General features: G+C 41.6%; 1 protein-coding gene across 8 annotated transcripts in view; it reads left to right on the top strand.

Moving 5' to 3' along the window:
- Nucleotides 1-25307, top strand: part of map3k15 (mitogen-activated protein kinase kinase kinase 15) — a 47944-nt gene that overhangs the window by 13630 nt on the left and 9007 nt on the right. For 3 of the 8 annotated variants that reach the window (XM_078938707.1, XM_023950068.2, XM_023950067.2), the window contains 20 exons: nucleotides 102-252; nucleotides 337-444; nucleotides 1880-1929; nucleotides 2237-2332; nucleotides 2408-2495; nucleotides 2572-2705; nucleotides 3167-3294; nucleotides 3524-3654; nucleotides 4677-4782; nucleotides 6324-6481; nucleotides 6557-6740; nucleotides 8357-8534; nucleotides 8879-9053; nucleotides 11764-11949; nucleotides 12073-12178; nucleotides 12248-12488; nucleotides 13895-14007; nucleotides 15817-15923; nucleotides 15996-16072; nucleotides 16760-19370. In XM_078938707.1, coding sequence (XP_078794833.1) covers nucleotides 102-252; nucleotides 337-444; nucleotides 1880-1929; nucleotides 2237-2332; nucleotides 2408-2495; nucleotides 2572-2705; nucleotides 3167-3294; nucleotides 3524-3654; nucleotides 4677-4782; nucleotides 6324-6481; nucleotides 6557-6740; nucleotides 8357-8534; nucleotides 8879-9053; nucleotides 11764-11949; nucleotides 12073-12178; nucleotides 12248-12488; nucleotides 13895-14007; nucleotides 15817-15923; nucleotides 15996-16072; nucleotides 16760-16853 — 2611 coding nt within the window. In that variant the 3' untranslated portion in view covers nucleotides 16854-19370. Of the gene's footprint in view, nucleotides 1-101; nucleotides 253-336; nucleotides 445-1879; nucleotides 1930-2236; nucleotides 2333-2407; nucleotides 2496-2571; nucleotides 2706-3166; nucleotides 3295-3523; nucleotides 3655-4676; nucleotides 4783-6323; nucleotides 6482-6556; nucleotides 6741-8356; nucleotides 8535-8851; nucleotides 9054-11763; nucleotides 11950-12072; nucleotides 12179-12247; nucleotides 12489-13894; nucleotides 14008-15816; nucleotides 15924-15995; nucleotides 16073-16759; nucleotides 19371-25307 lie in introns of those variants that run through there. The other 5 variants (XM_078938706.1, XM_078938705.1, XM_078938703.1 and 2 more) reach the window with 2 other exon arrangements.

Raw genomic sequence — 25307 nt, 5'->3', positions numbered from 1 at the left:
CCAACAAAGCCTTTTCTTTGCTGAAAAATGTTTTTTTGTAGTTTCATTTTTAAGGCCATGACTTGGGCCTCATAATGAAGTTTTGTATTAACCTTCTTCAGGTATTTGCGTTCTGTGGTTCAGAACCTGCAGTTAATCCAGAGGTACAAGAAGCAGTCGATGGAACATTCTCCTCAGCGAGAGCGACTGGATTTCTGGATGGACATCATAGTTGAGGCCACACAAGGAACCACCAACAGACTGCGCTTTCCGGTAAAGGAGCACTTAATCAGACACGCTTTCCTCCATGTTTCACCGCACATGCTGCCATTGCTTATCTGTTTTTGCCTCTAACAGGTGTTGATTCTGGAGCCCACAAAAGTTTACCAGCCGTCTTACGTTTCAATTAACAATGAAGCAGAAGAGATGAATGTCTCCATCTGGCATGTTTCTCCTGCTGAGACGGTAAGAACGTTCGGACAAAATTCACATCATCTGTAAAACTTGTAGAGATGAGAACGTTTTTCTGAATTTTTGGGAAGTTTACAAGGTTTTTCAAACACTCAGTGGAGTAGTGGCTGCCACTGCAGCCTGATGGTTGGGATCCCAGCTGTATTCTTTTCTTCAGCCCTCTTTGAAGCTGTACATAAAGTTAACACAGAGAGAGCACAGACACAAAAACCAGTTTCATAAGTCGATTGGAGGTTTTAATTAAGGACATCCTGGCAGGGTGTACTCTGCCTTCACCCAAAGACGGCTACTATGTAACCTTAATGACAAACACGGATGTAAATAATGGATGTATACGAAGACTTCCTAAGAAAGTCTCTGACATATTGTTTAAGCTTTTCTCATAATGTACTCAAAGTGTGGAGTTGGTGAACTGTGAAACTATATTAAGACTGATTGGAAACTAAAGGAGAATGCTACATGTCTCTGCAGTTTTAGAGTTTTCCTACAAATATTCTTCAACAGTTTGAGTTTATCAGGAGGGTCATGGTTCTCACAGATCAGGTCTCTTTGCGGATCCGTAGATCTAAAGCTATTTTTTTCCACATTAAGGATGTTCCCAAACAAAGGATTCGCAAATTTGGTAGAAATTTGACCTGGGCTTATCAATCTTCCTGACTTTGTGTGAATACTGCAACAGTTGGATCCAGTCTACCAGTTAGAATATGGTTTTTCCATCAGTAATGGTTTCATGAGGACTGATTTCTCACAAAGTGCTACTATTTTTCTTCCAATTTCTGATATAGGTAAGTGGGAACAGGTTTGTGATGAAAAGATTTCTTGTGATTGCTTCTAAGATGTACAAAATATTTAAAGTTTTAGCAAATTTGGAATATTTTACATAAAAAAATTTCTGAATAGAATCTTTTTAAATTGTGTTAAAGACAGCTTATAGGATTTTATTTTATGTAATTTATTGTTGGAATCAAGTTAAGTAAAAAGATTTATCCTAATGTATAGCATGCAGTGTGGCCAGATTGAGCAAATTCCCGCACAGTTGAGTGGTTTTGGTTCTAATTTTGCCGGTCTTTTGGTGGGTGGACATAATTTGGGTGAGTTTGGGGTCTATTCAGCGATTTTTAGTTCAAATAGGTTTTAACCAGGGACATGCGGTCAGGTGATGCAGCTCCTCACGATCATGAGATGTACAAATGCTTTTAATATAACCTTAAAGTAATAAAAAATGGATGATTTATTACTGCTAATTATGGATAATTAACCTCTGATTAACTGACTAACCCTTTTTACATGACTTGTGGGCTGGAAAACCATGACTCTATCTGACAGCATTGATGACACGTATACCAAAGTTTTTGATTCTTCTCTCCATAACCCGCTGCTCCAGATGACACTTTGGTCCACTAATGAACTTTCCTTTTCTTTGATTCAGAAGGGAATCCACGAGTGGAACTTCACTCCAAACTCCATCAAAGGCATCAGGTCTGGAAAGAATTCAGTTGATAAGTAGAATAAAAAGCAGGAGAAGCGTTCTCACCATCAATCGTAGCTCCAGTCGACACGCCCCACTCCATTTTATTTAAAACTGTCGCTCCAGGTTGTGGTGGACATCCAAATTTTCTGTAGCTTCATGAATATTTTACACATATCTTTCCAAGGTAACTTCATGCTTAGATCAGCTTTTTCACCTGGAACTGCATCAGGAATCCTAATTTAAGTCAAACTGAACTGATGAATAAATGATTCCATAAAAGATTCCTCATAGGATTGTCATTTCCTCCCCCTGCAGCATCAGTAAGTTTGATGAGCGCTGCTGCTTCCTCTACGTTCATGACAACTCTGATGACTTCCAGATCTACTTCTCCACCGAGGAACAGTGTGGTCGGTGAGGACCATTTCTTCAGATGTTTGTATTTCTTCATAAAAACAGCATAGCTGCATTTGTTTTTGTGTGCTCCAGGTTCTGCTCTAAAGTGAAAGAGATGATTTCTGACAGTACCGGGAATGCTGTGGAGCTGGAGGGGGAGGGGGACGGAGATACACTGGAGGTCCGCATGGCATGGGTGTTTTTTCATGCATAGTCAAAACTTCATGTCTTTTGCATGAACTTCTGTTTTTCCACAGTACGAATATGACACTAATGAGACAGGGGACAGGGTGGTGCTGGGGAGGGGTACCTATGGAGTGGTTTACGCGGGGCGGGACCTGAGCAACCAGGTCCGGATCGCCATCAAAGAGATTCCGGAAAGAGACAGCAGGTTGGTCCAGGAACCCGCAAAGATCTCTGTTGATTTGTGTATAAAACGGAGGTCTGATGGACCTAAAAAAATAGAATAAAAATAAACGGAACCAAAATCATTAAGTTTTTAATTGGATTCATAAAACTTTCATTTTTCATTCTAGACCTAAATCAAACGTTCTCACAGAAATTGTCTTTTTAAGCTGATTGCATCAATTCAGCTAAGAACTTTAATATGTTGAATGAAGTGAGCATTTTTAATTAACAGTAAACTGTAAAATAACGGTAAAAATGAATATCGGGAAAAAGATCTTTTTCAGTTGAAGTTGTGCAGATTACAAAAAGCTATCAAATAAAAATTTATTGTTTTTTTTTTTTAAATCAGCAGCTTGATATGGTTATTGTTGCATTTCTGAAGTTGTCAGTAAGGTTTCATGTTGTTAAAAAGTTTGTCTTTTGGTGTGTTTGTCTGGGATTCAGGTATTCACAGCCACTTCATGAAGAAATCGCTCTCCATAAGTACCTGAAGCACAGGAACATCGTTCAATATTTGGGTTCTATTTCTGAGAACGGGTTCATCAAAATCTTTATGGAACAAGTGCCTGGAGGTGCGTTTAAAAACAACAAACAGTTTTTTTACCGTAACTCTATTAGTTTGGTTTGAATTCTTGGCTAAAGAGACAGAAAGTGAACAGTTCATTGACTTCATTGTCAAAAGTGGTAAAGGACTCATCACTCTTTCAGAGATCTAAGATTGTCTTCTGCTGGCGGTTTCTCTGCTTTGTCATCTTCCCATTCCATAATAGGGTTTGGACACTGCTTGTTTCCTTTCTTCAGGAAGCCTGTCTGCACTGCTGCGTTCAAAATGGGGCCCATTGAAGGAGGCCACAATCATCTTTTACACCAGACAGATCCTGGAGGGCCTGCGGTACCTTCACGAGAACCAGATCGTCCACAGAGACATTAAGGTCCAGCAGTTCCAGTAAATAACAAAAAGAGCAGCTTTGTACAGTGTCATGTTAACCAGAACATTCATCTGAGAGGATCTTGTGTATAAATATTTAACATTCTAAAGTTTAAAAATAAAAACAAAATTTTTTTCATCTAAATTAAAACAAACAAAATTAAAAAATGAATATAACAAAACTGTATTTGAGAGATTTATTTGTGTAATCCTGTACCTTCTGTGGGTTTAATTTAACTAATAAATTGTAAAATTAGCTTTATATCCTGCTGGAAGTAGCATCAGAAGATGATGCACTGTGGTCAGAAATGGATGGACATGGTCAGGAACAAAACTCAGGTAGGCTGTGGCGCTGGAACCCTGCTCATTAAGAAATGAGGGGCCCAAAGTGTGTCAAGAAAATATCCCCCATACCATGACACCACCACCACCAGCCTGAACCGTTACATAATACAAGGCAGGATGGATACATGCTTTCATGTTGTTGACTACAAATTCTGACCCTACCATTTGAATGTGGCAGCAGAAATTGTGTGTGTGCGTGATTTTTAATGTAGAGAAGGACCTACACTGTACTATGGACCTGTCCAGGGTGGACCCTGCCTTCTACAGAGGAATGAGCGAGAACAGAAGATGAATTTTCTTCTTTTGTTTGTTTGATATTGTCAAACATCGGTTGACTGGGGAAGACAGGGATTGAACCACCAACCCTTTCACCGTAGCCGCACTGGCTCAACCACCTGAGCCACTGCCATCCCAATACTGTTAATTATCTTGTAAACTATCTCAAAATTGTCGAAAAATGAGCCAAAGAAAATCAAAAGCACATCATTTTATTAATTGAAATAAAGGAACTTCAAGAAAGAAAATGAGAATAAATGTGTTAAACTAAATGAGCCTGTGGCTCTCCAATACTAACAATAAAAAAGACCAAGCTGCATACAGGTCACGTTTAAAAGTCTTTTAATGAAATAAGTCTCATGTTTTAGACTACAAAAGCTGACTTTCATATTCCTGCATCTCTAGGGTGATAATGTTTTGGTGAACACCTATAGCGGCGTCTTAAAGATCTCTGACTTTGGAACCTCCAAACGTCTTGCTGGAGTGAACCCCTGCACGGAAACTTTCACAGGTAACGTTAAACCCTTTCAATGGGATTTTAGTTGCATCTCAACTGATAAGTGTGTTTAATTCATTTTTAACAAGTTTTAACCATGTATGTGATACATGTATGTAGAATACATGTGTTAATGTTTACAAATGGAAGTGTTTGCTTAACACACACAACAAATAATTGGAAACATTTCAAGTTTTGAATGAATTTCCAAATGTCCTAAAAAAGAAACGTAAACGTTTTCAGACAGACTTTCAGGCCTTGAAGGGAACACAGTTTCTGGCAATTCCACAGACCGTAATCCAGCCTGGGCTGCATTCATGAAGTCATTGAATCACAGCAGTCTGAGGCTATGAGTGTTAATATCAAATGACCCTCAAAATGTCAAGATGTCCAATCGGCGTCTATGGAAACACTCACACCAACAAGAGCAGACGGACATACACATTCATTGGCCATCTGGCCTTCTCCTGTGACCACAGAGGTGTGTGATTAGATTAACTAATTAAGCAGAGGCAGAAGAGTGTTTACCTATTATTATCAGGTGTCTGCTTTTCTGTTTCTGCCCTGCTGTTTGCCCTCACTTAACTCTGACTCAGTCTTTATAGTGCACTCTAGATTTATGGGGAGGTGATGAAGTGAAGGTTTGGTTCCTGAGCTGTTTGCTGTGTCAGTTCAGTCTTTGCATGTTGAGTATTACTTTTATAATGAATTTATAGTGATTATTTTGATTCCGTTTGTTGGTTATTTCAAACAATGAAAATAAAAGAAAAACACAATGAAAATAAAATGTATAAAATGATGAAAGGTATTTCTGGAGTAATCTTAGGCCTTTAATTTGAAGTTAAAAGCCAGAATATGGTGTATATGTCAAAAAGTAAGTGAAATGGATAAGAGGTGCATCTATGTTTTTGTTTCCTCCCACTCCTTTTTAAGCATTAAATTAAACTGTTTTGGACAAACTTTTAATTTCATGGATTCTATCTATCATGATTAAGAGCAATGGCATCAATTACATGTAGATTTATGTTTGTTTTTTACTTTTAATGATTTACTTGCCAGTTAATAAATGACTAATCATTTTAGGTTTGATATATCTGTGTGTAAATATCACTTTCATTTGTCTTTTTATGTCAGTTTCTTGAAATAAATCAAATCAAATCAAATCCTAAAAAGATATGAATGCATACATTGATTAGAAAACAAAAGGGTTAGGCTATTTTTTATTATGTATTTGTGTTTATGCATACAGCACACATATGACACATTGAATCCATTAAATATGATGGTTGTTAGATTGAGTTTGATTAATTACTTGAAAAATTTAGAATCAGAATTCTTTATTGTCATTGTACATATTTATACAATGAAATTGCAGCAGCCCTGGAGTTGTTCATAAAAAGGTAAAAAATACTTTAAATAATCAAAAATATGTACAAGGAAGTAGGAAGAAGCAACTATATCGAATCTCTCCTCTATTATTATTATTATTATTTGTTGTTTAGACCTGAATTTTGGTTTCATTTTATAGTTTGTGGCTGTTTGTTCTGTACTTGAAGGTACTTTGCAGTACATGGCTCCTGAAATAATTGACAAGGGCCCTCGGGGCTACGGAGCCCCAGCTGACATCTGGTCTCTTGGCTGTACCATTATTGAAATGGCTACTGGGAAACCTCCTTTCCATGAGCTCGGGGAACCACAGGCTGCTATGTTTAAGGTAGACGCAGAGTGAATGTTTCTACAGAGCTGTTAACAAAACTACTGTAAGCTACACTCTGGTTGTTTGTTGAAGGTTGGCATGTTTAAGATCCATCCGGAAATCCCAGAGTCTTTGTCCTTGGAAGCAAAGTCTTTCATTCTTCGCTGTTTTGAGCCAGATCCTAACAAGAGGCCCATCACCACAGATTTGCTCAAAGATCCTTTTATCAGACACAACGCCAAAGGCAAGAAGAGTAAGATCGCCTTCAAGTCATCAGGTGAACAAAATGTGGTTTCTATATTCTGTGCTGGTTTTGTCAAATGTGTGTTTTTGGGTAAGTGTGGAGAGACCTGCAGTGGAACCAGACTCCATCAAAGACTCTCAATGAGGTCTGAGTGAAGACACAAAATAAACTGAGGATTTTATTTATAGAAATGAGACACATTTACTGGTGCAAAAAACAAACAAACATGGAGATGCTTATTGGTGGGATACCCTCCAGAAATCTCTGTCCCATGACCTTTTCTTTTAAGAGGTGTTACCAAACATGAAAGTAATTTTAGGTAGATACTTCAAACAGGTTACATACAGTCAGGACCATAAATATTTGGACAGAGACACATTCTTTCTACTTTAGTTTCAGTACATTACCACAGTGAATTTGAAATAAAACAACTCCGATGCCATTGAAGTGCAGACTTTCAGCTTTTATTCCATGGGTTGAACAAAAAGATTGCAGAAAAATGTGAAAAACTAAAGCATTTTTTAAACACAATCCCTTCATTTCATGGTAAGTAATTGGAGTAATCAGTGTGATGGTGTGGGCGTGCATGGCTGCTAGTGGCACTGGGACACTAGTGTTTATTGATGACGTGACACAGGACAGAGGCAGCCCAATGAATTCTGAGGTGTTTAGAGACATACTGTCTGCGCAGATCCAGGTGAATGCAGCCCTGTCTGCGCAGATCCAGGTGAATGCAGCCCTGTCTGGGCAGATCCAGGTGAATGCAGCCCTGTCTGCGCAGATCCAGGTGAATGCAGCCCTGTCTGCGCAGATCCAGGTGAATGCAGCCCTGTCTGCGCAGATCCAGGTGAATGCAGCCAAACTGATTGGACGGCGATTCATAATCCTGATGGACAACGACCCAAAACATCCAGCCAAAGCAACTCAGGAGTTTATTAAAGCAAAGAAGTGGAATATTCTTGAATGGCCAAGCCAGTCACCTGATCTTAACCCAACTGAGCAGCATTTCACTTGTTGAAGACTAAACTTCAGACAGAAAGGCCCACAAACAAACAGCAACTGTTTGCCGCTGCAGTAAAGGCCTGGCAGAGCATTCAGAAGGAGAAAACCAGCATCTGGTGATGTCCATGAGTTCAAGACTTCAGGCTGTCATTGCCAACAGAAAGGCTTTTCAACCAAATATTAGGAATTACCACTTGGTTTTCAGTTATTTCAATTGTCCAATTACTTAGGAGCCCATGAAATGAAGGGATTGTGTTTAAAAATGCTTTAGTTTTTCACATTTTTCTGCAATCTTTTTGTTCAACCCATGGAATAAAAGCTGAAAGTCTGCACTTCAATGGCATCGGAGTTGTTTTATTTCAAATTCACTGTGGTAATGTACAGAACTAAATTAGAAAGAATGTGTCTCTGTCCAAATATTTATGCTCCTGACTGTAGGTTTCTTTAAACCAGAAGAGGACAAATGCAGAAAAACAGGAAAATGAGTTGAGATGTTAAAAAGTAAAATGAACAGTTTTTCTGAAACATTTGAACATTAGTGACTACTATTGGTTTCCTAAATTTATTTCCCAATATAATGTAGTTACAAATCAGTAAGAAATCAGTGTGACTGCCTAAAACTATGTTTCATCTGCGGGTGCTTCCAGACTACATCCATAATTCGTCTGTGCCGGTGCAGCTGCAGGGCGAAGCAGCCGGCAGCAGCAGCAGCGAACACGGCTCTGTCAGCCCAGACTGCGACTCCAAACAAGACATTTTCTTTGACAAGAAGAGAAGCTCCGGATCAGAGAACAGTCTCAAATCCAGCAGCTCTAATTACCTGAGGTGAGTCCAGGTCAAGATGCCTCACATGCAGTTCCAGCTGCATCTGTGGAGTGTTTGCATTAGCCAGCAGGTGGCTTTTTGTCCCCCACTGCCTTTTACACGGCTGATATAATGAGCTTTGATCACTTTATGATCTTCTGCTGTCAGCACTCACTGCTGTGCGTGCAGAAATACACGTGCGTGCAGCAATCTGTGCACGTACCAACATGTTGACTCGACCTCCCGCACACTTCCCTGGAGACGTGTAGTATCCAGGAGAGACTTTCATCTGTACATAAATGCAGAGTGGTAAATATTACTACATGGGTTTTCCTCAGGAGTCACAGTGTCTGCATGTGTTCCAGCGTTCCATCGGAGACCTCTGTGTCAGAGGATTGCAGTGCCCCGCCCTCTCCTGATGACAGGGACGGCGGTCTGTTCCTGCTGAAAAAGGACAGTGAGAGACGGGCCATCCTTTACAAGGTTCTCAATGAGGACCAAGAAAAGGTCATTTCTAATCTCAGAGAAAATCACATCCAGGTCAGTGTGTGGGGATGTGTGTGTGTGTTTATAACTGAATCTCGATATTAGGTTCTTTCAAAGTAAAAGCTTCTGTTGGTCAAAAAAACTCAAAACCTTCTCCTTCATGGTGTAGTAACAAACATGGAATCAAACATAAAACTCCATCCCAGCTTCATGAGACCAGCTGATGAGAAGCTGGCTTAGGGCTCCCTCTTCTGGTTCTAATATGAAATGCAGTCTCTGGAATGAGATCTTTTTAAGTTCTAAAACCTTTTAGGAGTTCAACATCTGACATCTGTCAATATTGTTAAGTGACTTTAACTTAAGAAATTATGACCTAAAAGAGAAAAAAGTGTCACAAACTTGACTGCAATGACTGCTTCAATAATGTTGCAAATTATGGCTTTTTCAGTTACGCATTTTGTGTAGAATTTTGCGAACAAATAGTTTAAAATGTTTCTGTGTTATAAAACACTAGGTAAAAATGTGATTAAAAAAATGTAAAAATATTAGTTTGTTTGCAGCATTTATTATGGTTATGCAGGTAGATTTAAATTGTCTTATTATAAATGTGCTGTCAATGTTTGATAAGTTTATGTATGTCATAAGAAACACAAATAAATATTTTATTATGAACGTCATGCAAAAGATTTTTTAAGAGACCTTTTTCACTATTTCAGGGAAAATCATACAACTCATTCATCACATCCAACAGTTAAACTTACAACGCGTCATATCTGGACCACCCCGTTACAGAGACAAAAAACTCTTTTGAACCCATCAGCTCCATATCTGGTTTAAAAGTTACCCCCACCAAACCTTTTTAAACCAGAAACCATACAGGTTCTCATCTCCTCAGGATGAACATAGAACTCACCTTCACTCCTGCACTGCTCCTTCCAGCTGACGGTTCGACCTAGTACAGACATTTCTTCTATATCTACATCCTTTATCCCAGTAAACATCACTCGTAAACGTCCACATTCTCACATTCCTTTTGTTCGATGTCTCCATTCTATACACATGAAATAGACAGATGTGAAAGTTCTTTGTCCTTTTGGAACCAATGACTGTAGTCTTTGGTCCAATAGGTGGCACCAAGGCTTTAAAATTAGGAATATTGCAGATACAGTGGTGGACAAAATTGTTGGTCCCCCTCAGTTAAAGAAAGTCCACAATGTTCACTGAAATGACTTGAAACGTTCAAAAGTAACGATAAATTAAAATGTATTGAACATTAAATAATCAAAATCAGCCATTACTTTTGAGTTGTTGATTAACAGAATTATTAAAAAAACAAACTAATGAAATAGGGCTGGACAAAAATGATGGTTCCCATAACTTAATATTTTGTTGCACAACCTTTTGAGGCAATCACTGCAATGTAACGGTTTCTGTGTTTGTCAATGAGCCCTCTGCACCTGTCCACAGGTATTTTGGCCCCCTCCTCATGAGCAAACTGCTCCAGTTGTCTCAGGTTTGACGGGTGTCTTCTCCAAATGGCATGTTTCAGCTCCTTCCACTGATGTTCAATGGGATTCAGATCTGGGCTCATAGAAGGCCACTTCAGAATAGTCCAACGCTTTTCTTTTAGCCATTCTTGGAGGTTTTTGGCTGTGTGTTTTGGATTGTTGTCCTGTTGGACAACCCCAAAACTGAGCCTCCTCCATGTTTCACAGTAGGGACAGTGTTCTTTTGGTTGGATGCTTCATTTTTGAGTCTACCAACATAGAGCTGATGTGCCTTACCAAAAAGCTCCAGTTTTGTCTTATCTGTCCAAAGGACATTTTCCTAGAAGATTTCTGGCTTGTCAATATGCATTATTGCAAATTCCAGTCTGGTTTTTTTCTGATTTCCTTTCAACAGTGGTGTCCTCCTTGGTCGTCTCCCATGAAGTCCACTCTGGCTCAAACAATGACGGATGGTGGGATCTGACACTGATGTACCTTGATCTAGGAGTTCACCTTTAATGTCTTTGGAGGTTGTTCTGGGCTCTTTGGATACAGTTCCAACTATCCGTCTCCTCAATTTGGCATCAATGTTCCGCTTCCTCTTCGTCCAGGGAAGTTGGCTACTGTCCCGTGGGTCTTAAACTTCTGAATAATATGTGCCACTGTGGTCAGAGGAACTTCAAGCTGCTTAGAGATGGTTTTATAGCCTTTACCTTTACCATGTTAGTCTATAATTTTGTTTCTAATGTCCTGGGACAAGTCTCTCCTTGGCTTTCTGTTGTCCATGTTCATGGTTCACACCTTTTTCAACAAACAGCAACGTGACGATTTGTCTCCCTTTAAATAGGCAGACTGACTGATTCTGGGTTTGAAAGCAGCTGTGATGTCAATTAAAGGACAAACCTGAGTTCATCATGACCCCCTGGACAATTAGTTCTCTCTCTTTATGGAGGAACCATCATTTTTGTCCAGCCCTATTTCATTAGTTTGATTTTTAAATATTTCTGTTAATCAACAACTCAAAAGTAATGGCTGATTTTGATTATTTAATTTTCAATATATTGTAATTTATTGTTACTTTTGAACGTTTCAAGTCATTTCAGTGAACATTGTGGACTTTCTGTCTTTAACTGAGGGGTACCAACTATTTTGTCCACCACTGTAGTTATCGGTGTTTGGCTGAGAAAGTTCCTAAACTACAAAACTACTGTCCACATCCAGAACTATCAGTCATTAGTCCAGCGGCAGCTAATAAATCTGAACATTTGTGTAACTAGGGCAGTGAGGAGCTGCAGCTCTCTGCCGACCACATCAAGCAGATCATCTGCATCCTTCGGGACTTCATCCACTCTCCTGAGAGACGTGTCATGGCAGCCACCATCTCCAAACTCAAGCTGGACCTGGACTTTGACTCGACCTCCATCAACCAGATCCAGCTGGTCCTGTTTGGCTTCCAGGACTCGGTCAGACTTTCATGCTAACATTTCAAATTCTAAACGTGCTTTTAGATATGGTTTATTTCCTGAGGAAATTTGAAGCCCTTTCAAAAATGTAACAACCGTTTAAAATCTGTGATTATTTGCCAGGTTAACAAGGTTCTACGGAATCATCACATTAAACCTCACTGGATGTTTGCCATGGACAACATCATCCGTCGAGCTGTGCAGGCTGCCATCACCATCCTGATACCAGGTGTGTGGTGTCTAGGCTTCAAGCCCGGTTCTGAGGGAGACGAAGCTAACAGTCAACTTTGACACACAGAACTGCAGACCCACTTTGGGCCAGCCTCAGAGTGTGAGGGGGCAGAGAAGGAAGATGAGGTGGACGAGGAGGAGTCAGACTTTTGTCCTGTTTTAACCTCAAACTCTGATGACCCGGTGGTTACGGTTGAACCCGTTCACTCTATCACCGTCCCTTTAAACATCGCTCATTCCCAGGAGCATCATCGATCTCAAAACCAGCTGGGAACCCAGCTGGGTCGACTGAAACAGGAGACCAGCAGGTACAGGCAGCCGCCACATTTTACCTGGAAACACGGATGTGCACAACTCGGATAGTGTGATTGGAGTAGGTGTAACGTCATGAAGGGAAAGCCTGCGGTCATGGCCCTCTCCATGTGTAACGGGGCTGCAGAGTATTCATATGCAGTAGAAAACGACGACAGCCGTGGCTCTCCTAGAGAACAGCAGCAGAGAAGCACAAACCCAGAACTAGCTCAGAAAACCTTAAAAGCTTTTTTCTTTTTTTCAACATCGCACTTTGAGAGTGGAGGTTTAACATCAATGCACACAGAATTTCTGTTTGTTGAGTCCCAAACCAGAGCCGAACAGAAAAGGGACAAAGACATAACCCAGCTAGGACAGATGTGTCTGCTCAACTTTTTTCTCTAAAAAGGCTTCTTTACATTTGTGCTGTTTGTCAGTTTTTAAATTAGAAAATACACAGCCCTGCCTTTCCTCCATGTAGTGCTTTAGTGTGTATGCATTCACATTGCTGGCAATGTAAGATCCCCATGTACAGGTGGATCCTGTTTAAACCCAGAGACCAGCAGAAACACTGCAAAGATCTTTCCAAGCTGCTGAGAAACATTTACACTGTTGATCTCTTTTGCATTGAACAAGTATTTTTTGTTCTGAGGTTGGACCCATGAACCACGACTTTAGCTGTTCTCCTGATAATCAGCTGTTGCATAGCATCATTCCTTCAGATTGGATATTTCTTTTGTTCTTCCTCTATCTAACTGCTGATCTGTCTTCCATGCTGGTCCCTCATACATTTCTGACATGTTGAAATTGTTCTTTCTACATTCTTTCATGTTTATTTCCACTTGACTGTGTCCCTGACTGCATTACAAGTGGAAGTGATGTGTATGTGTTTGTTTTAGGGAAAGATCAGATAACAGGGTAACAGAGTACCTGTAATCCAGGCCGAGGACAGAGAGCTGGATATTTTCTGAATGTGGTTCATTTGAGTTTAGACTGCAGTCTGAAGGGATTCATTGATTGTTTGACATATTGAATATTTGTCCAATTCCCAAAGTCCAAAGACATTGGGAGCACGTTCTTCGTTTATGCAGAAATATAGAACAGGAACATTTTTGGATGTAAAATACAAAAAAGGTTGCACATAAGCAGGTCTACCTGCAGGAGGGATATTATTTTGGTCTCAGAACTCCAGACATGGATTTTAGTAAACATGTAAAAGTTTTTGCAAAAGGGATTTTCCCCTTTTTGCTTTATATATTTATTTAGCAGAAAACAGAGTTTCTAAATTCATGTCATAAAGTACATGTTTTAATTTCTTTGGTTTAACTAACAGGTTCAGTAGACTGCGGCTCATTCTCAGCTGAATCTTGTATTTGCTGAGTAAACCTGTTAGGCAGATAACGGCCGTGTCGTGTTTTTGCAGACTCCTGGAGGAGCTGCTGCAAAAGGAGCGGGAGTACCAGCAGGTCCTGAAGACCACACTGCAGCAGAGGACTCACGACCTGGAGTTGATCCGACTCAGACACAGACCACCTAGTAATGAGCTCTTTAAGTATCTTTGACATTTCAGAGGAACTTTGTTTTAAAGGACACTTTCTACAGATATCACAAAATACTTTCCATTTATTTAATAAAAAAGAGGGAATGGTAACCACAGACGAACATTCAAAGCAATCAAATTAAAACAAAGTAACAGACAAAAAGGAAAAGCTGGACGAAACAAAACGATGTTTTGGTTGGGTTTGAATTCAGCTGTTCAGACCACTGAGGGTTTTTTGTTACGTTTAACAAACTTAAGTAATTTAACTCTAAGTAGTCTGTAGTTATTTTTAGATCCATTGTAAGGAAAAAAAACTGTTAGTTTTTTCCTTTTGCAAGTATGAAAACAATAGTTAAAATAGCTTGAAGTTTAAACTTCTTTTTTTAAGTTTTTTGGAACAAAAAGTAAAAATAATCCTGATGTGTCTTGTAGTCTGAACAAGAGCAAAAAATTCTATACATCTCAAATATTCATTCTGGAACCACTCCTGATGTGTGATGCCACTTTGTTAGCTTATCGTTTGCTGTTCTGTGGGCTTTGAAACTGAATCTGAATCTGGCTAAACATAAGTGTCTGGCTGGTGATAAAAATGTCCTTTTAGTTTGCAATAGGTAAACTGAAACTGCATGTGGCACATACAGAGTAAGCTTGTGGAAAAGCACCACTTGGTGTGAGCTTTCCACTGCCATTGCTGCTGCCATTACCGCTTGAACACTAGGGGATGTTGCTTTTGCTACAGGATCTAACTTCTAGGAATAAAAAGCCAGAGATCTCTGTTTATCTCCATATTTTTTGCAACAAAGCAGATGTCATGAATCCATCTCTACAGTTTGACTGAAAGGTTTGCTGTAGTCTGGAAGAGCTAAGTCTGTTGTTCTGGCTAATGCTTGCTTTGATTCCCAACATGCTTTTACACCTTGTTCTGTCCATTGAATTCTTCATAAAAGTTTCTACATAAATCATGTCTTGCAGTGGGGTTAGGGTTAGGCTATTTCAGCATAGTTTGGGATCCATAACCCCAAAAAACGACATCATTTTTTTTTTTTGTTAATGGTTGTGGGGCTGACAAAATGACCCCTTTTCTGTCCTCATTTACTTTTATACCCTGTGATGTTAAAGCGTGGCCCAAATATTTAACTTGTTATAATTGCTGTCATTTTTTTTGTTTACTTTGTTTCCAGTCTCTGCCAAATAAGTTAATAAAGCCATGTTGTCTATTTTACAAAACTCCTGAGAGGTTGATGCTATGAAAATGTCATCTACACAAGTTATGATTTGCCTTTTTATAGGTGCCTCAAGTCCTGCTAAACAGTTTGCAATGGCATCAGAAAAGCTCTAGGGCTTTCTGCGTAGCCCCAAGGAAGTCTTGTATAAGTGTAGTTCTTTCCTTCAAGGGTGAATGCAAACCAACATTGACTGTCTGGGTGTAAGGGGACTGAGAAAAACACATTACTTAGATCTATTACTGAGAACCATGCTGCTCTTGGATCTAAGATATTTTTGTCCTGTTTTCAATGTTCTTTACTTGTATTTAAATTTTTGTAGTTTTTTTTTCCCTGACAAAACATGAATGATGTAAACTCAGCCATAAGCACAAAATTCAGTTGTCAGAATGACATGGTACTGAAATGGAATTATAACCATAAAATAATAAAAACGAACTAAAGCCTATTCTTTCACACTAGAAGCACTTTGATGGCATTCATCATTCAAAATGATGTTTGATGTTCTTTAAACATGGTGACAGTTTTGTTTGTTGCTAATGCACATCATACCTTTTTTAATGCAGACGTTGCTTGTTTCAGACATTGCCCCCCCCTCCATCCATCACACCCCAGCAGACCATGAGCCAGACAAACGGCTGACTGACTGGCTGAAAGAGCAGGGAGCGGATCCAAGCACTATAGAGAAGGTTCTGGACGTTCTGAAGTCTGAACTGCTTCATTTTTACCGCTCCACCTTAATCAAAGGTGCTCTGTTGCAGTTTGTCGTTGAGGAATACACACTGACTGACATTCTGAATGATGTTAGCAAAGATGACCTGCGCTGCCTGCATCTACGGTAAACACATTTCTTTGTTTTTTTCTGGATGTTGACACCTGTCTTACTGCCTTTCGGGGTCACAAGAGTCTGTCCAGCTTCTGTTCTCCAGTTCTCCAGTCCATCACAGAGACACACAACCACACATAGTCAAACTGAATTTAAAATCATAAATGAACCTATGAAGCATTTTTTTGGACTGTGGGAGGAAACCAGAGAAGCCACACATGAACAAGACGGATATGCAAACTCCACACTGAAAGAATCCAGCTGGGATTTGAACCCAAACCATCTCACTTTGAGGGAAAGAGCCAACCACTACACCATTGTGCAGCCTCTTTAAATTCTGAAGTGAAAACTAGACATGAAACTTTTAAAATAATGCTTGAATTCTAGACATTAAGATGGCTTAAAGAGAATCAAAAAATCCCCAACTCAAAAAAAAAGTTTAAAAATCTCAAAAAATGCAAAGAAAAAATAAAATAAAGATAGCTTAATTATCTAAGAACAAAGAAGAAAATAAATGTTAAAGTTAGGAACTCAGAAACACTGTTACTTTGCTACAACTAACCTATGTCTTTCGATGTCCCAAAGTAAGAGTTTGGTTTTCAGTAATCCAAATGAAATCTAAACAGTCAAGACTTTCTGCAACATGTTTTCAGGAATATTATCAGTTTAGTGAGTGTAACGTCCCTCTTTGCTCTGCAGCGGGGGGGTCCTTTGCCGGATCTGGCGAGCTATCCAGCGGCACAGAGAGCGAGGGAGGCTGGTGGGCGACAAACACTCCAAAGATGATGCATGAGTACAACTGCAGCAGACATTGCAGAAAACATGCACACCTCAGGACATTACCAGCTCTGCATGGTCTGTTTTCTGTTCACGGTACCTTTTCATGTTGTGGCCTCTGTTTAAAGCACAAGTTCTGGACTGCCTGACTGCAGTTCGTATTAAGCAGACCAAAGTGTTTTAGTGCAGGCACTACTACTGTGTATTATATTGTGCAACAATACATCATCAATCCAAAGACAATTCTACTCCAAGCCCAACACGCCATGCAAAGGAGCATTTTCTCAGTCAGTTATATTTTTGGACATTTATTGTATTCATCTGTCTGGCTTCTATATGCTTGGCTGGGATTTGTTGTTGGAATAATTCACTCTTACACTTTCAAAGTATGGAAGATATGAAGGCAATGAAAATGGGGGTGCTCAAAGTGCAGATGTCCATTTAGAATTTTCTTCATTGGGAAGAAAAAAGTTAACTGTAGGCTTAATTTTGATCATCATCACAAGTAGACCTTTATGGTCTGTAGAACCAAATCCAAGGCCCGCTTTCAAACATAGGTGTTGGTACGTTAGAACCAGCAGCTTCACTTATGTAGTCGCGTGACGTTGTCCTCAAAAAGGTTGAACATGTTTTCCGCTTAGCATTACAGCATTAAGTAGAACATGAGCATCAGCTAGGTCTTTTGGAAGGAGGAAATGAGGACATTTGAGCACAGAAATGAGACGGAGGAAAACCCCAAATCACCCTAACAGGAAGCAGAGCAGTGCACAGAACAAGTGGAATAAATCATCCTGTGTCAAAATGAGCAGACCTGTATTGTTTAGCCCTCGGGGGGGATTTTAATCTCATCTCTGTATGAGATTCTCGTCTGAGAATCAATCGGGCATATCTGTCTGGTCAGCAGAAGCTCTCTGCTTTATCGGTTTAAGCCATGTTGGTAGCAGACATTCTGCAGGCTGCAGGTCGTAGTGAACACTTCTGTAAGGGAGAAGTAGGTGAGACGCAGGCGTGTTGTTTTTTTCACAGATTTATTTTACTTTTTGAACCCCCCAAATCCTGCAGACTGTTCACAAAAGCCTGTTGGTGATGTTCGCACTACTCGTGCACACTCTGTACGTGCAGCATTTGTGCGGTCAGTAAGGAACCAGTATTCACAAGTTACTAACGACTAGAGCGTGGCGTAAGGATGCCCTATGACAGCATCACCCATATGTCATAAGTGTGTGTAACTTCCATTATCCTTACGAATACTTAACGATACACGTATAACACACACCACAATGGTACGTTCCATTTTCCTGATGTCCCTTGAGGTGGCCGTACGAGCCTCAAGGGAACTGCAAGACACACCTGAGCTCGCCTGAGGATGCATCTGCTCCTCTTTACAACTGTCCACGAACCCAAAAACCCACAGAACCTGTACAGGGGTTGAGCTGGTACATGTGACTAAAGCTTTCTGTGCACATTCTCCCACAAGTTGAGTGGGTCTTGCAAAACCTAAAAGTGTGAGTCAAACTGTGCCACAAAGGGCTCCTGCTTTGGACGTGCTGGTACCTCATGAAAGCAGCTGCATCACTTTGGTGGATCTGCTACAGCTTTGATTCTCTTTCAGTTGTGCTTAAATGTTTGTGTGGACTCACAAAAGATTAGGTTTCCTGATTATCTTTTGATGCTAACATTAGCTACGTTCACTAGTGTTGGGACAAATCACATGAAATGCCAACATGGAAGATCAAGATCAAAGATTTGTCTTCTTTCCATGCCGCTCCTTTTCGTGACAGTTTAGACCTTTTAGTGCTTTGAGCTCAGTCAACATTCTTTCCATCTTTTACCTGCTACCATCATACCTCCATAGCCTGACTTTGGGGAGGAGCAACTTTCCCAGGAGTTAAAAACAAAAACTACTGTTTTTAATCCACAAAAGATATGGGCACTTCATCCACTCTGACCCAAGAAAACAGGATAAAGAATTGTGTACAATTAGGAGAGGGACTAACCACCAAGTTATTTCAAGATTTGCTAAGTTTCATTTGCATCTCATAGTTTAAAAATGCAATTCAAACCTGATTATTTAAACTTAACGTATAACAAGCTTTTTTAGAAAACAATAAACTATCCATATTTTTATGTTGATGTGTTTGTCATGTGTAAAAACCAAAATGCTTTAAAGAAATTTAAAAAAATACAATGGTTCACTATTCTGCTAAAACTTGTGTAACAGAACTTCTATCTTATATGAAAAAGTAACTTGATGAGGTCAAATCATGTAAACCCAAAGCTAGTTAACAGATCTGACCCTAGATCAGAAAAACATGTGACTTGCCTTTATTGTTATCATTCTATCCTAAATCTTAAAGCAAAAGTGAGTTCAAATCTGCTCACTACTGCCTTCACATTTGTACTGATGTATTAATTGGCTGCAGCTTCTGTTTTTCTTGGTGTGCATTTGTTTTTTAAGTTCTTTTCTCTTTTTTATTCCAGCTCCTTTTGTTATTTGTCAGCTCTATAACAGCAATAAACTTTGCATCGTAAACGTTTTGCCTCCGTTCTGTACGTGTCTGTGTAGATTCTCATTCATCAGGGTGGATCAAGATTCCTTCATTTGTCATTGTCATTAAAGCATGAACTACAAATTTACATTTGGAGCATCGACAATCACCCTAATTATTTCAAAGTGGGGAAAAAACTCAGATTCACCACATAAATGCTCAATAAATAAATAAATAACCAAAGAGGCATCATCAGTACAAAAAAAACACAGGACTAAACAGAAATGAGACATTCAGTGTCCAGAGGTCTTGTAGTCAGTAGCAGCTTGATGTTGATGTGCAGCAATGCAAAGTCCAGTTCAGTTGTTTCAAGGTGGATATGGTTATTGTGGAGAAGATGTGGGGTATAGTATAGCAGTCTGTTGGGATATGAAGTGGGGGATAATCCCATTGTTAACAGAGCAGGCAACTGGACTTTGTTCAACCAAATCCACTTGATCTCTACTTAGATCTCCTCTGTGTTCTTAATGGAGTTAGAACTTAGTGACACTATAGGATCTGTTTAGGCTGTTGTTAGTGTATTTTATCAGCAAGTTATTGTCTAAATTTTCATCCTATGAATGTATTTTGCCAAATAGATGAGGTTTGGAAAAAGAGATTGATGTTCCAACTTGTCAATGGCTGCTTGTGGTCAAATATTTAATTCTCTTAATGTGCAGCACATCCTAAAACCTGCACAGCTTCACACTTCAGTACACACACGATTGCTGTGAGTCTACTGGGTTACTATGTGACCCACTCCAATGAAATTATGTTGGGTTTTTTTGTTTATAACATGTTATTGTAGCATTTTTTTTCATGACGGAGCACATTTATATTTAAAAAAAAGATTAACACAGCATTTCTAAGAATGTCTTTATTTAAATCATGATGGAGCAGGAGCAGATGGACACCCACAGTTTTGAAAAAGCTCAAGTTTGGGATGCAGCAACTGTGAATATTCTCTACCTTCAGACAAATATGAAACAAATATGAACGCCTTTGTTTTCCTGGTCTGAGCTGGAATCTGGATCTAAACTGCTAATGTTGGTTGGGGCTGGAAGCTAGTGGGAGAGAATGTAAACTGAGGGGTGATGGGAAGTGGAGACAGGGTTACGCAGCGCCAACGGGCCTGCCCACAACTTGGAGGTGAATTTCTAAGGAACTCCTGCCGCTCTGCAGAAACTATGTCCCAGAAAACCAAAAAGGTTTTTAGATTTTGGCCCAAAAAAAAGTAATCATTAAAAGACCACTGACTTTGACATCAAAATACAGTTGGAGTGGGACTATGAGTGGAATTGAAGAATTCATCTGTTGTGCTTCATTCTTGTAGAACCAGCTCTCTGCTTCTTTTTTTACGAGGAACACACCATCTCTAAATTTAGGATCCTATTCATAGGGTTGGTGCAGCTCTTATGCTCCAATGCATGCATTGTATTAGTGGATTGCATTGTTGTCTCTTGCAAATGGCTTTTTAAAGTAAACAAACAAGATTTATCCTGTTAAGGTTTGTTATGCATAAGTAGACTTGTTTTGAAAAACATGATTGTCATCTAATCTGATGGAATGCCTGTTTAGTTTGACGTCTTATAAACTGAGGAAGGGAAGTGTAATTTCCCCTGACGAGTGTTTCATTCATTCATCAAATGTCAGAGCTTCATTCTTTACATTCTTTGGATCTGACGTGTTGCATTGATGCAGAACCAGCTTACCAGCCGGCCTGTCAACAGTGGCACAAACGGCCTCTGAAACTCGTCTTAACATTACCAGCTCAGTTACAAACTATTAAACTGGAAGCTTTGATAGTTCACAAAGAAAAGGAAATTTGTTTGGTGGCTTATTTTTCCTTTTTGAAGGTCAAGCCCTCCACTAGCCAAAGCCAAACCCCTTTTTTGCTGTTGACATTCATTGAGTTTGTGGTGCCTCCAGGGCTTTAACTCGAGGGGACTGTAATGTTCAAAGGCGCAGGACTAAATTCAGCCAAACAGTGGTCTCAATTAGAGGCACACAGCTATGGAATACGCTGCCACAGCACATTAGGAACTGGGAAAACTACCCTACCTTCCAAACAGCTCTTAAACGATGGTTAAAAACAAACCAGTCCTGCAAACATTAGTTATTGTTGTTTTTCTGTGACTGTCTTGGAATTTTTAGACTTGCTTTTTATTGTAATAACCTTTGTAAATATTTTTACCTCTAATATTGTGCTATTTCATTGTGTTGTAAATGTAAGTGTTGATATTTTTATCCTGTCCTAGGACAACAGATGAAATTTAGCTCCTGTGCTAACTCTGGCATATTTATGTTAAAGCAGCTGCTGAAACATTGTTTAATATGCATTGTCCTAATTCAAATAAATAAAATAAATAAATATGGGTCCTGCTCCAAGAATCAGCATTCCAGGATTGTCTCACCTGGGCAGGGTCTGCAGGAGACTTTGTTGAGCTGGTGTCTGCAAGGCAGGAACCTGAACCAGTGGAGGAACATTGGGTTCAGACATGAATCCGGATTCTGTCTTCTGACTTTCAACTGTTCAGTCAAAGTCGTGAAGAAGATTGCTACTGCACAGAGTAACATCTTTGGTGGAGACAGTAGCATGGTGTGGGACAGCATCTCCCTCACGTATTGCTGGTTGAACCAATCTTAATGCAGACAGATGTGATAATTCCATTGTGTACAGTCCAGGTCCAAACTCCATCATCTAAGATGACCGCTTGGTCCCACGGAGGAGGTTTGTTAGACACTACCTTCAGAATTTAGAAAGAGACGGGCCGACTTCAAGCACACTGAACTCCCGATCCTGATCAGGAGTTGGTTTGTCATACATGTCTTATTGGTAGGTCGGTGGACAGAGAGGATGTCAATGCAAAGCTGGACAGCTGTGATACGCTGCTTCAGTTCCTGGCGTGAAAACGCATCTCATGCTGTCATGAAGCAGCCCAGAGGCTGCTGGGATGCCAGGTGTTATCAATCATGGATGTACATTTTTGCTTAGGTTTGGCTGCAGCAGAGTTACATGGTCCGTCTGGCCCGGATGCAGAAACGTTCCTGACCAGGCGTTATGTGGAAAGATCAACCTGTCAGATCTTCCATTTATTAGCCAAACAGTTAAAAAACAGGATTGTTTCAAAACTATTAATATAAACGCCACTTTAACAGCCTGGTGGGAATTTCTCAAAATATCAAAATCATCAATTCAACCGTGCAAAATGACACCCATCTGGAACAACCCGGACATCCTTATAAACAAAAAATTTATTCACTTCCCAGCTTGGCAAGCAGGGGGCATAAAACAACTAAAGCACGTAATTATTGATAGAAGATTCATAACTCCCCAGGAACTTCAAGACAAACATGGAATAAATAACTTCTTGGAATATCAGCAACTTAAATCAAGTATTACTAAAAAGTATAAATATAAAGACGATTTCAAGCTACCAGATGTAGTTACCACTCTGATCAATTTCTCAATGAATAGAACTCTCTCCAAAATATACAAACTTTTATGTAATTTAGATAACAATATTGCCCTTCCAACAAAAAAATGGGATGCAGATTTGAGCATCAGCACAGATGAAAGCTTCTGGTCAGAACTCTGTCTAAACACCTTTAAACTGACAAAAAGTCCAAATCTGCAGCTAATCCATCTCAAAACTCTTCACAGAATTTACTACACTGGACAGAGGATGTTCAAGATGGGTCTCAGTAACTCAGATATTTGCGAGCACTGTGATAATAATCTACCCGACAGCTACATGCACGCACTGTGGTTCTGCACTCCTGTCCAGGCTCTCTGGCAGCAGGTATGTGCCGATTTATCAGTCTGGCTTAAGGTTTCAATCACGGCCTCACCGTCACTTTGTGTGCTTGGTGACATGAGTGCCATCGATATAGAAGAAGGATTAGCATCTATCATTTTTGTAACTCTTTGTATTGCTAAAAAAAATATTTTAATAAATTGGAAAAACAAGAAAAACATAAACATAAGTCAACACAGAAATCTGCTGTTTGATCATATCAGCTTGGAAAAAATGTCAGCCCAAAGTTCAAGTAACTTTGAAAGAATTCAGTCTCTCTGGTCTCCTGTGGTTGACTCCATGACTTAGGGGGTGGGGGGCTTGGTCGTCGCTGCTCCTTGCCCTTCTGCCGTGGTTTGGGGTGGGGGTCGGGGCCTCTGGTGCCTGGCGGGGGCGGTGGGGGCTCCGTTGGTCGGGGGGTCGGGTCCGGTGCCTGGGTGGGGCGGGCTGGGGCGCTGGGTGGTCCTCTGGGCTTGGGTGTGGGGGTGCGTGGTGGGGGGGTGGGGTGGTGGTCTGGCTTGGCTTGGGGGAGTGGTCCCATTGCCTGTGCTGGGGGGGCCCAGCGGCGCTGGATGGGCTTCCCATCTGCACCTGGGGCTGGGATCGGCCCTTCCCTGGCTCTGGGTCGGGACGGGACAACCCTCTCGAGGCCCCCGGTCGCTCTGGGTGTCATCCGCTTCGGCTGCGGGGTCTGGGGTGGGGGGCTTGTCGGCCCTGTCCTGTGGGGGGGTGTTCTGGGGGGGAGGGGGGGGCATTATTGGTACGGGGCGGGGGGGCTGACGGGTCGGGGTCTCCGCTGAGGCAATCGGTGGTTGCCTCGGCCGGTTGGCTGCCTCGGTCCCGTCAATGCCTGACCAGAGCTCTTCTAGGGCCGGCGTTTGGGGGTGTGGGCCTGGGCTTGCTCCGGGGGGGGCGACGCTTTCTGGCTCCCCTCTCTCTGTGTGGGGTGGGTGGTGCCGGGCCTGGGGTGTCGGCGCCTCCGAGGTGGGGCCCCTGGGCTGGGTGGGCCTGGCCCCTTTGCTGGGGGGAGAGCTGGGGGACAGCTGTTTGACCACCGGGGGACAGTCTACCAGCTGTCCCCAACTTACCCCCTTTCTCATATAACCTCATATTAGGGTGAGGGGGTGGGGGGTCTAGCCTGCGATGCGCCTTGGGGGGGAGCTACTTGGCAGTGGCCCCCCTCCTATGGTTGCCATATGGAGTGGGCCCCCCCTCTTTCGGATTTATTTGCACCTTAGACATGTAGGGCCCTTGGTAGGGGGGGTGCTTGGACATCACTGCCAGCAAGCAGCAGATGTCCTCCTGGCACCCTACCCGCCAATTTTAACTGCACCTTAGACATTTAGGGCCCCTTGGTGGGGAGGGTGAGGGGACATCACTGTGAGTAATCAGGAGATGTCCCCTTAGTACCCTACTCGCCAATTTTAACTGCACCCCCCTTAGTACACACACCCCTCCCCCTTCAATATATGCATTCCAACATAAACATACACACATGCACACACACACCCTGTCAAACACACATACACGCACACACATTTTGCAAGGAAGGTGGGACCTGGGTACATCTGTCCCTTACCCCTTCCCTGGTGGGGGGTGTGGGCCCCTTGGCGACGGCGGCCGTGTCCCCTGGGTGCCGGCTTCCTGGGCCCGGCGGTGCTCTCTCCGCACGGTGGGGGGGTTCACATTACACCTGAGCCGGGGGTGTTCGTGTCCCTGGGGGGTGGGTCCTGGTCCTTGCGCCTGAGCGCTGGGCCCCACCAAACTTCCAACTGTGGCCGAGCCTGGTCGGGCCATATTTTTTACAACACCCATTGTGGGCCCCCTTTTTTCCCCGGGTTTCCCCCATCCTGGGCGGGGGCGGCGGGCCCCTGCCTTGCTCCTCCCTGGACCAACCGTGGGCCGGGTGGGTGGCTGCCTGGAGTGCGGAGCGGGTCTCCCTTGGGGGGTCCTGGCTCGTACCTGGGGTTGGGGCGTGGGGATGCCCGGAACTCCTGGGTGGTGGTGGGGTGCTCGTCTGGGGCTGTGGGCGTCCTTCTCCGGTGGGTCCCTAAGTTGGGCTCTCCCGGCGTGGCGGGGGGGCTGCTTTCCTGGTTGGGCTGGGGCGGCGCTCTCTTTCCCTCCGCGCCTCCCTGCTCTCTTGCT

This window comes from Oryzias latipes, chromosome 20 (assembly GCF_053564925.1).
Source record: "Oryzias latipes strain Hd-rR chromosome 20, Olatipes_Hd-rR_3.1".
Taxonomy (NCBI): Eukaryota; Metazoa; Chordata; class Actinopteri; order Beloniformes; family Adrianichthyidae; genus Oryzias; species Oryzias latipes.
The sequence above is the reverse complement of the archived record's forward strand: the minus strand, read 5'-3'. Positions and strand labels throughout refer to the sequence as shown.